The sequence below is a fragment of the Fukomys damarensis genome, unplaced genomic scaffold (assembly GCF_012274545.1).
Source record: "Fukomys damarensis isolate Sample0158 unplaced genomic scaffold, DMR_v1.0_HiC HiC_scaffold_38, whole genome shotgun sequence".
NCBI lineage: Eukaryota > Metazoa > Chordata > Mammalia > Rodentia > Bathyergidae > Fukomys > Fukomys damarensis.
Genome location: NW_022900950.1, coordinates 42,416,722 through 42,428,610, shown reverse-complemented (window position 1 = coordinate 42,428,610; position 11,889 = coordinate 42,416,722). Strand labels below are relative to the sequence as shown.

The 11,889-nt window shown below is 35.8% G+C and overlaps 1 protein-coding gene across 1 annotated transcript in view; it reads right to left on the bottom strand.

Annotated features, from left to right (window-relative positions):
* The window catches only part of Frem2 (FRAS1 related extracellular matrix 2), a 183,779-nt gene that overhangs the window by 54,554 nt on the left and 117,336 nt on the right, over positions 1-11,889 (bottom strand). Inside the window, exon 7 of the mRNA XM_010639174.2 lies at positions 775-924. Within this exon, the coding sequence (XP_010637476.1) occupies positions 775-924 (150 nt within the window). The remainder of the gene's footprint in view (positions 1-774; positions 925-11,889) is intronic.

Here is an 11,889-nt window from a genome sequence, read left to right as displayed (position 1 = left end):
AGAATATCTGTATCACCTTGTGGTTCTTTCTGTGCTTTGCTTTTCCTGTATCTTATTCTCATTTCTCTCTCCCTTTCCCCATCTCTGATTTGAATTTTTCTCTTAAAAATTTCTAATTTGGAAAAAAAGTTTATCAGGCACCTATTATAAAGAAAGTATTGCTAGTTCAATTGCACTAAAAATGAAAACCTAAGGGTGATTTTAGAAACCATATGAGCCCTACTTCGTCTGTGTGATGAATACATGATGTGGACAGGATGTAAGTGTCTTTGTGCACATCACATATTCATTTTAAAAGGTGAATATGTATAAAGGAGAGAGTTTTTATGCTGTTTTTCAATTAGAAAAAAGAAAAAGAAAAAGAAAATTTGAGTCCTATGCTTGTCTTAAACTTTACAATCAACTTTGTGAAGTTATAGATCTCAGAATAAAATACATATTGTTGAATATTAATGTTATTTAATATTATTAGATTTCCTGAGTGGTGAACCAATTCATGGAAACATACCATCAGAATTTAGAGTCTGTGACTTTTACCTTATAACTTAGCCTCTAACTCATAGCCATTAAATGTCTTTTCCTACAGTGATAAAGAAATCTTAGATTTATCTATCATATAGTAATAATTTCAGGTAAAAAAATCCATCCAGCATGCCTCACAAGGATCAAGCGTAAATTCTTTTTTACCCTAATTATTTTGGCTATAAATATTTGGTGTCATGGTTTGTTGGAAGCCGTAGATGAGTCGCAAGGGCTGAGGTTGAAACAGCTCACCATCTGCAGAGGCAGGGTCCGTTTTCCGAGACCTCACAGTGACACTGGAAGGCCTGGAGAGGTCGGTACCTACTCTCCAGACCTGCACCTCCACATGGCCAGCGCTCTCATCCACAGAGTACTGCATGTCTCCGAAGTAGAAGGTGGGTTCTGTGGAGAAATAGCAGAATCATTTTATTTTGACTTTTTCAAATGCTGTCATCTTGATTACAGAGTTAGCTCCATCTTACGTCATTATATTTTTGTAAGCATCTTAGGTCAGCATACATTTGTAAGTTAATACCTCTTTAATCTGGAATTTGTATAATTTCCAGATATCACTGCTTAGAAACAAAATACATTGAAATCTTGAGGCCTAAGAATTGGTTTGTTTCCCATATATGAGATTATAAACAGCTTCTAACTGCACCTCTGGCAAGTTTCGATGGACAGATACAACCAAATGAAACATAACACAAAAAACTATCATTTTTTTTTAAAGTTTGGCTTGGGTGATCATTTTATCATTTCCTCTCAAGTTTTATTTCTAGTACAGAGAAGCTGCTGTGTGATTATGCTATCTTCTAGATCATTACATTTAGTTCTAATCATTGCATTTGGCTATATTTAGATTTATTCCAGTCACTACAGTTAGAACCTGTTGGCATAACTAATTGAGTTTAAGTGATTACCAGTCCTGAAAACTTTAGAGGAACTGGTGAATAATTTCTGGCTACCTATAGCTTTGGGAATCTTCTATACCAGTGTATATTTCATTAAGAAGTTAGACATTGTCCTCAAGTATGAAAGTAATGTGACATAGGTCACTGAGATAGGGTACATGCTTTGGAACTCTGTATTTCTCTCCAGTGTTGCTGAAGAATTTGAACTGATTTACTATTTTCCATCTGATTCTCCCTGTGACTGACAACTTACTTTGTGATGTAGCCTCCAGAAGTCTGAAGTGTGATAGAAGACTGATAAAGGAAACTGAAAGATGATTTGTAAATTTATTTAAAAACATTTCTAAGTATAATACCCTCACAGGAAATTGTAAATGTATTAGTCTTTCTTTGTTGTGAACTTATTTAAAGATCACTAACAAAGGTATATAATTGAATGGTACAAATGTGACCAGCCCTTTGATGTGAGACATTCTAGTCATTAGTCTCCAGTTTTACAAGATTCGAAGGACTTAATCTAGAAGGACAGCAATTTATATCACTTAGACTACAAGGTCATTAAAAAGATCACCTCATGTTTCAGAGATGTTAACTAAATTCTCAAATATACAAAATGAAGCAAAATTCTGAAAGAATGGTTCACAGAGCCACTTGGGAAGCCGGAAGAAAAAGAATCCTTTGCACACTGCTGAAGCTGAGTAAATTCTGTATTTTCCTGTCCTCCAACCTTTACTAACATTAGCACTTTGCTTTCTCTGTTTCTTCACATAGCAGATATGATTAAAAGCATGCAATTGATCTGAACCTTTGAATAAGACAAAACCCACCCTGGAAATTCTGTTTTGGTATTTTGGCTCAGCAGGTGATACATTTGCCTATAACATGGTTTACCTCCCTCCCTTCTTTTCAACTCGGACAGTGCTGGAGCATGTGAGTGAAGGTGTACAGATGAAGGCGTTATCTCAACTAACTGCAGTCCAAGTAGACCTGCAGAAGCCAATGCGTTCCTTACATTTCTTACTTCTAAGGAGGGGGCAAAGGTGAAGGCACAGAAGCCCTGAAAACACTTACTCTGACCAGATGGCCAAACCAGGAAAACTGCCTGTCTTTTCAAAGGCTTTTATAACTATTATGGAAGTTTGATCACCTGCATCCAACAAGTGGTCTCTCTAAATCTCTTTTCATTCCTGGAAACCTGCATCATCACACGGGTTTAGGTTTCTGAGGTAGGGAGAGAGCTGTGAAACACAGTAAGGAAGGTTTGCGTACTGAATAGCGTTACCTCCCGTCTTCCTACTCCTCAGATTTGCATCAGAACATATGGGAACAGAATAAAATCATTTAAGTGAGTTCAACCATGAAACACCAGAGGAATTATGTATTAGGGCAAAATTGTGTTTTGCATGTGTAAGTTTTCAGATTTCATTTTGCCAACTACAGAATAAGTATTTTACTTTATACTTTAATGTGTAATTCATATAAAAAAGGGAGTCATATGAAGTACTCTCAGAATTTATATCCAATTTGTCATTCAGAATGAAGATTAATGACAATAATTACCACATATGCTTTATATGAGAGAAAGAGAAAGAGGAGCAGTAGCACGGCACATGTAACAATGCCACAGATCATGAGTCACATAACCACCCAAAAGTCTAATCATACAGCCTCTTATGCTTTGATCATTATGTCTAGCAAAAAGCAGGAGGGTAATGAAAACTGAGTGTTTTTTCAGCTTTAATTGAATTTATTAGTACATTTTAGGGATACAGTACAGTTACATTCATTGTTGGGATCTTGTACCTCTACATGACAGGTCTTGGTTCTCATTTTTTCCCCTTGTCCCTGCCCTCCCTTCAGCCCCTCCTCCCCTCCCCATCTACAAACACTTTATTTCCATCTTTTCATTATCTCACATTTTTTTCTTTCCCCTTATTACCCTTCCCCTACCCATCCCACCTTCCCTACACCTTTAGCTCCTTCCTTCCCATTTCTAAATGTCAGTAATCTTATTAGGATCTTCTGTATTATTGCAGATTGTTCACACCAGAGAAACTATTTGGTAACTGAGTTTTAATCATAAATCCCTCAATTTTGATACAGCAGTTAATAGAATTAGTAAAATTTAAGGATATCTTCTATTATTGCAGATTGTTCACACCAGAGAAACTATTTGGTAACTGAGTTTTAATCATAAATCCCTCAATTTTGATACAGCAGTTAATAGAATTAGTAAAATTTATTAACTACTTCCTTAAAGGAAAGGAAGCTCTTGATTATTAATAGTTTTAAATTATTTATATAATTTCTCCCCTTCTCTGTTCTCCCCTGAGGATGATTAAAAAACAGGTAAAATAAACAACTGGAATTATTGTAGTTTGAGGTGATTAATTATTATAAGATTAAAACTCAAATCAATAATTTATATGACAAAACAGAAAGAAACAAATCCACAAAGTTGAACTGCCCAATTTCTCGTGCCATGAATAAGAAAGAAATGGCTAGAGATCACCATCTTTGTATCTCCTTTCAGTATAGGTGAATGAGAACTGAAAATGTTATGAAATCTCTAAAATTTGAATGTTTATGATTCTTTATTCAAAACTGTATGTAATACAAAGGAGTTACAGATCCTTGAAGCAGTGTGATGAGTTGCAAGAAAAATGGCAAGTTGTTTCTGAAACAGTTTAATTGGTTTTGAGAAAGCCAGAGGAAGAAAGGGATAAGTGGGTGAAGGTAATGAACATAAAATATGACGATAACTATGCATAATGCAGAATATTGCTTGTGCTAGCAAATAATTCTTGGTTATAAAAAAGCTTTTTAACACACTTCTTTTTTGGTAAACCCTTTTTTTTTGGCCCAGGAACCAGGTCAAAAGTACACACTGTGTTTTGTACTATATTCACGTTCACAGAATTAGTGGCGAAAAGAGCTAGAGGCTGATATTATTAATGGGAATGAGAACATAACTGAGTAAAATCACATATCCTGTGCCCCACACCCCCATAACACTTGCAACAGCCACTTCTCATCAGCCCCACCGTCAGAAGATACTCCAGAATGCGTGTTTATTTCCTCTGCAGAGGGGAGATAAATCATAGCGAACTGTGTGCGAGTAGCACAAGGGAGGTTTTCAATTGGCTCCTGGAAAGAGTGTGACTCTCCTACTGGGTGTCAAGACCTTCTCTCCATCCTTTGTGGTCTCATACTTTTGAATCAAGTGCACAGATCAAAAGCATTGATTGCAAAGCAGTCTATTTCAGCTCCTTAAACATTAATAAGACTCTCACTGCTGGAGAGGCTTTCACTCCAAACAGCACAGACAGAATCACATTTGTTTCCTGCAAATGTAGAATGAAAGGCTTGAAACCTATACAGGACATACACCTGCAACCAAGTACAAAGAGTAAGTTTCTTTTCCCCCTGGAAAAAAGTGCTCTCTCTCTCTCTCTCTCTCTCTCTCTCTCTCTCTTTCTCTGTGTGTGTCTAGGTTGACATTTACATTTAAATTGTCTAAAGAGATGAAAGAGACACACCAGGAGTAATTGCTACCTGGAGCCAAATCTTATTTACTTATGTGTACAAGAAGCATCAGTCAATTAGATTTGTGGGTCTGACTAACATGTTTGCTCAGAAGTGAGTGGAGTTAAGAGCTTTTATGTTGTCTTTTGGTTCAGTAGTGAAAATAATGTAAAGGAGCCTTCTAAAATTGTCTCCAACTCAGATCTCTATTTTGAGCTTTGGACTTTGATAACTTATTACCTACTCAACCCATTTTCCATGGGCACCTCAAGATAGACTTCTTCCAAACAGAGTCAACAGTCAAAGTCACATGCAGTCCTCTGGTTTCTCTCCGCCTCACTGCCACTCACCTGGATGTAACCAGAATCGCCATTTGAATTCCTCCACTAAGCACCTCAAAAGGCTCTTAACCAAAATGGACATCCCCCAAAGCAGATTGCATCTTGGTAATTAATCCCTTTGCTCAATACAAGCCAAGGTTTTCCATTGCACTTAGGATTGTTCATGAATGCTTAACGTGGTTTCCAGGACACAGACATGTTTGGTCTCAGTTGTCTCTGAAATCTCATGTTAATGCCTTTTTCACTCCACTCTGTGATCAGCGTCTTGAATGTCTTCCACAGGCTGTTCCTGGGCTTTGCTGTATCACTGATGACCCTACTGACTGTCACATTCCTCACCCGAGGAACTCTTCTCTTCCTTCAGGCTTCTTCTGAGTTGTCACTTCTGAGGGAAACACTCACCTTCCTTGATCAAAAATCTCATTCATTTCTTTGCAGTATCTCTGCAGATTTGTGTCCCTCACTGTCTCAGGGGAAGAATATTGATCCCTTTAGTCACTGGTGTTTTTCTATCTTAGCTCCATCAATCCCTGGCGATAGATTATCAATTAATGTCTGTAGAATGAATTAGCATCAAGTGAAATGGATTATTTATGGGCTACAGCAAATGAATATTTGCAGCTCAGCATCAGGCAGGGCCAGAGCAGTAGCCTCCAAAGGAGAAAGGAGCATGTCATTGCTTTTGCTATAAAATGATTTTGTGGGGTCGCCACTTCGATCTAGAAGTCCACAAGGGAAAGTGAGTCACAATGAACTCAGAGGCAGGAACTGCTTCTTTTCTTTTTTAATACTTTGCCTAGAGTGGTTCTCACATTGAATGTGCCTTAGAATAGTCCAAGATTTAAAATACATATATCAATGCTTCATCTCCAATTTATCAGATCAGAGTTTTCAATGGGTGCCCCAAGTACTGACATTTATTAAATGTACTTTATTTGTAGAGCAATTCTTGGTTCATGGCAAAATTAGGCAGAAGATACAGATTTCCCACATTCCCCATGCCTCTGCACATATGTAACACTTGTGTTCTTGAAAATCTCCATGTGCAACTCACTTGGGGTCAGAAATCTGCTCATTGTTTAACTAACTTCAGTGTCTTTAGCGATGGCAACCTTGTTTTAGATATCACACTAGTCTTAAATTCAGTTCCATTATGTCAGCCTCACAATCACCCCTTGAGATATATACTATAGTAATCTTCTTTTCAAAGATAAAGAAATCAAAGATTAAGCAGTTATGCATCCAAATTGCATATCAGGGAAACAGTGGAGCGAAGTTTCATATCTGATAAAGCCTTACCCTCAACTTCTATGAGGAGAGAAAGGGGTCATAAAAGAAAAAGCTTTTATTAGATTTTAATGGACAAGAGTTTTACCAGCAATTCAGTGTATGGGGATATATTAAATAGAGATACTAACATAAGCATAGAAAGAAAGATAAAGGAATTCTTAATATTTCATTCATTTGCATTAGAGTGTCATTGGAAAAAAACCTATCAGAAGAGGAATGATTAAAATATAGTTCTTATAGGATGTAGTGATGCCTGCCTGTAATCCCAACACTCTGGGAAGCTGAGGCAGGAGAATCACAAGTTCAAATCTAGATAGGGAAATTAAGTGAGATCCTGGATCAAAATACAAACTTTGTTAGACAGATAGATAATATTTTTGTTGAAATTACAATAATTGTCATAAAAATGACAGAAACTAACAGGAAAAAAACTCAAAGGAAACTTTCTTGTCACAAGAAGAAATAGGAAGTTGAGGAAACTTAAGCAAAATTCGTATGGAGAAAACCAAATAGAAAGCCTTCATATATCTGTAATTAGAATAAGTGCAAATAAAGTTTTTCCTTTTAAAACAGCTTATTAGGTTTAACTATAAAATAAAACTACTTACTTATAAAAAACAGCTTATAGCTATAAAACAAAAATAAGGGAAATGTAAAAGATATACAGATATAAATGTATATATTAGACTAAAAGAAATGAAAGCAACGTGATATTGAAAGCCCAATTATAACAAGTCAAAATCTTTAATAAAGAGAAATTCTACAGCCCACCAATATTTTATGATAAACTTGAATCTGTACTAAAATATGTCAAGAAAAACTGGCAGGATTATAAGAAAATAGTGATTAATCTGCAAGGATAGTAGATTCTTTTATTGTATAATCTTTAGAAAATGATAGAGGACACAGAACAATTTAGTAAAATACAAGAAAGTTACAACATAAGGTCTGTCTAAGGTGTTTACATGTTTCTGCCTCCCAAACAAAGACTAGTGGCCAAAATAAATGAAAACTCCCGTAAAACTACAAGAAAAAATCTAAAAGCAAATGGAAGAATCAAATGTAAACATGCAAGTGTCAGAAAAGAAAGTTGAATTTCTATATATACAATTTTTTTATTATTTAAGGGAACAAAAATTAGAAACCAAAGAGATTACAAAAGATTGGCAGAAGATTCTCAGATAATGCTGGTGAGAATATAAATTGATTTAATTGCTTGAGAGAAAAAAATTTAATATATGGTGAAATTGAAATTGTACAGCCAGTACCACCTCGCAAGTCTATACACTAACCATTAGGTATATACTGTACAGAATTTCTGCACAGAAGTATGTTTAATACTGCAGTAATTATACCCATAAAGCAAGGGGGAAATTCAATATCTATCAGCAGGTGAACAGATAAACTAAAACCTATCTAAAAGCATCAATATAACAGATCTTCAATATTTAACTTTAATGATATTTTTAAAAGGTAAGTTGAAATAGATATAAATCTAACTCATGATTATTGCTGCTCTTGGGGACTGTGGAGGTTGAAAGAAAACAGTAGGGACTTAACACTAGGTGTCGTGTTTGATGCCTTTAAAAGATCAGAAGTGGTCTGGATTTTAGCTCATACAAGAATGTGGGTTCAAGCCTAAGTAACAAAAAACAAATAAATGTGAAGCAATTGTGAAAAATGATAATATTATTTCATTTTATATGGAAGGTATATTTTACTCTATTTACTTTTGTATTTGTCTGAGAGGAAATTTTTGTTCAACACAGTTATAGAAAGGTGTGTATACAACAATTGTATTTTTTAAAATGTATACTTTAACAAGATGAAATAAAAAGTCAAGAATATATGATAAACTTAAAATTGGTTATTTCTTAGGGATACATAGGATTATGAAGATATTTCATTACATTTGCTATGTATTTCTTACACATTTAACTTTTTTTTGAGGTAGCATGTATTTTTCCTCAATAGTAAAAAACAAAGAAGGAAAACAAATCCTGATAACTCTCTCCTTTGAATGACATATTTTTAAAAAATGGTTTAAAATAATTTTGGGTCTTTCCCCATTTTCTTTCTAGCAGTACTTTAAATATACAAACATACTTTCTTAAGAATGACCTCTTATCTAGTCTTCAGGAAGCATTTTCAAAATTCTTGTTAAAAAACTGATGTTCAAATGTATATTTAATGGGAAAGCTAAACACATATATCATTTAAAAGGCATGTTTTGGCATTTTTTTCTTGCCAACTTTAAATTTCTCAGAGTAAGGAAAAGCTAATACATGCTTTGGATATTGATATCAGAACCTTCCTATGATTTCAATTGACAATATACAGTAAACTTTTCTACAAAAAAGATAATGTTATCAGAGATTCCAATACCAATCCAGTTTCTCTCTAAAACTCTGATATGCCCTATGTAAGTTCCAAATAAAATTTAAATGTCCATCATCAGAATGTTGCACCACCATCCAGCAGCATGTGTTGAGGCTTCATGAGTGCTCTTTATTGAAAAAACTACTGTCATGTTCCATCCCTTCTAGGATTGTAGGAGAGTGTTTTAAAAACTTTTAAATTTTTTGTATTCTCCTACTCCCTCCCTCTTTTCTCCTCTCTTTCCCTCTCCCTCCTTTTCCTTCTGCTTCTTTTCTTTTGTTTCTGCAGAATGAACCCAGGTAGCACTAAGCTACTGTCTTTACCCTTTTATTGTGTCATGTTAAATTTTATTCCATTCCATTCTGTTCCATTCCATTCCATTTTGAAAGATGGTCTTGCTAAGTTGCCCAGCCTGGCCTCAAACCTGCCATCCTCTTGTCTCAGCCTCCAAAGTAGCTGAAATTGTAGGCATGAATCACCAGGCCTGCAATCAATCATTCTTTTTTTTATTTTATTTTTTTCAGCTTTAATTGAGTTTATTGGTACATTTTAGGGATACAGTACAGTTACATTCATTGTTGGGATCTTGTACCTCTACATGACAAGTCTTGATTCTCATTTTTTCCCCTTACCTCTGCCCTCCCTTCACCCCCTCCTCCCCTCCCCATCTACAAACACTTTATTTTCATCTTTTCATTCTCTCACATTTTTTTCTTTTCCCTTTTTACTCTTCCCCTACCCATCCCACCTTCCCTACACCTTTAGCTCCTTTCTTCCCAGGGAAACTATTCAGTATTTACACATGTGTGACTTATTTATTTCACTTAAGAGTATATCTTAAATATGTATCCATTTTCCTATGAATGAATCCATTTTCTCATTCTTTATGGCTGAGTAATATTCCATTTTATAGAAAAACCACAACTTCTTTATCCAGTTTCCAACGGATGGGCAAATAGGCTGTTTCCAAGATTTAGCTCATTCTTTATGGCCATGTTTCCCAAAGGAGGCCACAGATCTGCATTTCAACTCCCCGAGGGATTTGTGAAGTGCCGATTCTTGGGGGCCTAGTTCAAGTCAACAAAATCCCAATTTGTGACAAAGATTTTACATGGTCTCGGGTGAACTACATGCATATAGGTGTCCGAGACTTAGTGGCAGATAGTGAGGGAGGGTGCAGGATCTCAGTGACTGTCACGGATGACAGCTGCTGCACTGCTAAGGTTCTGAGATGTGAGATGGGCGCACAGCAGCGATCAGGGGAGGAAACGTGGTTTTAGTGACTGGGTAAGGTTGGACCCAGCAAAAGGAAGAGCATCTCAGGTGGATGGAAGAGAGGACAGGTATGGTGTGACTGGAATATAGAGAACTCTGGGAGACAGCAAAAATGAGAACCGAAGTTAGGAAATCAGGATGAGAATCAGCTTGGGAAAGTCCCTGAATTCCCTGCTAAGATGTAAGAAAAGGGGAATTGCCACTATTTTTTTTCTCATTGAGTTTATCGGTACATTTTAGGCGTACAGTACAGTTACATTCATCGTTGGGATCTTGTACCTCTACATGGCAGGTCTTGGTTCTCATTTAAGCTGCAGAAGATACAGACAAACATCAGAACATGGATTACAAAAGAGAATTCTAGGAGTACAGTGGGATAATTAAAGGGGGTTTAGAAACCAGGGAATCATTCAAAGGAAAAAGAAGTCCAACAGTAGTTAGCGAGGTTTTGGCCAATGTAATGGAAGAGGCAATATTGAGAATTCAAACTGAGAAGTTGAAATAGAATGACAATGTTTTGACATCAAGTATGTTTGAGGAACAATATCAAAGTGGATAAGGAAGTGAGGTGACATCCACCTTGTCAACTAGGCAGGTTTAAAAAAAATGTTTTTTCCTCATTGATTTTATTGGTACATTTTAGGTATACAGGACAGTTACATTCATCACTGGGATCTTGTATCTTTACACTTACAAGGGGAAAAAATGAGAAGCAAGATCTGTCATGTATAGGCAGCTTTTTAACTGTGAATGCTACTCTGATGTTACTCATTGTGTACTTACCAAACAATATTTCTTATACACTCCTCATTTTTTTAAAAATTTACTATTACATGTTTGCAGTACATTATGATTATATTCCTTGAAGGGAGTTGGTACATGTACATAACACATCTTAATTCTTTCTTCATCCTCTCCTTCTCTCTCTATCTCTTGGTTCCTTTCCCTTTTAGAAAAGAAATGTCTCTCTGTTCCCTATTACCTATCTTTTCTTTTGCTCTTTAATTTATTTCTACTTCAAGGTTCTCCTGTTCTCCTATAAGAGAAACCATGTGACAGTTAAACTCGTGTGTCTGATTATTTCACTTAACATTATGGTCTCATTATGGTCCATTTCCCTACACATGCCTCAAAAATATCCTTCTTTATGGCAGAGTAGAAGTTCATTGTGTATAAACACATTTTATTGATCTATTCATCTGCTGATGGACTACACTCCTCTTATGACCTGGTATCACAAGGTCTACCTCTATGAACATGGCTGTGCATGTTCCACTGTAATATGGTGTCTATAAATTTTTCAGGAGGAGTTCTAGAAGAGGAATAGCTGGGTTAAGTGGAATTTCTATTTTTTAGTTTTTTGAGGAATCTTTTTCTAATTTCCATCATGGTATAATAGTTTACACAATCTTATCCTTAACTTTTTTTCCTCATTGAGTTAATTGGTCCATTTTAGGTATACGGTATAGTTGCATTCATCATTGGGATCTTGTACCTTTACATGACAGGTCTTGGTTCTCATTTTTTCGCCTTACCCCTGCCCTCCCTTCACCCCCTCCTCCCCTCCCCACTTACAAACACTTTATTTCTATTTTTTCATTTTCTCATATTTTTTCCCTTATTTCCTTTCCCCTACCCTTCCC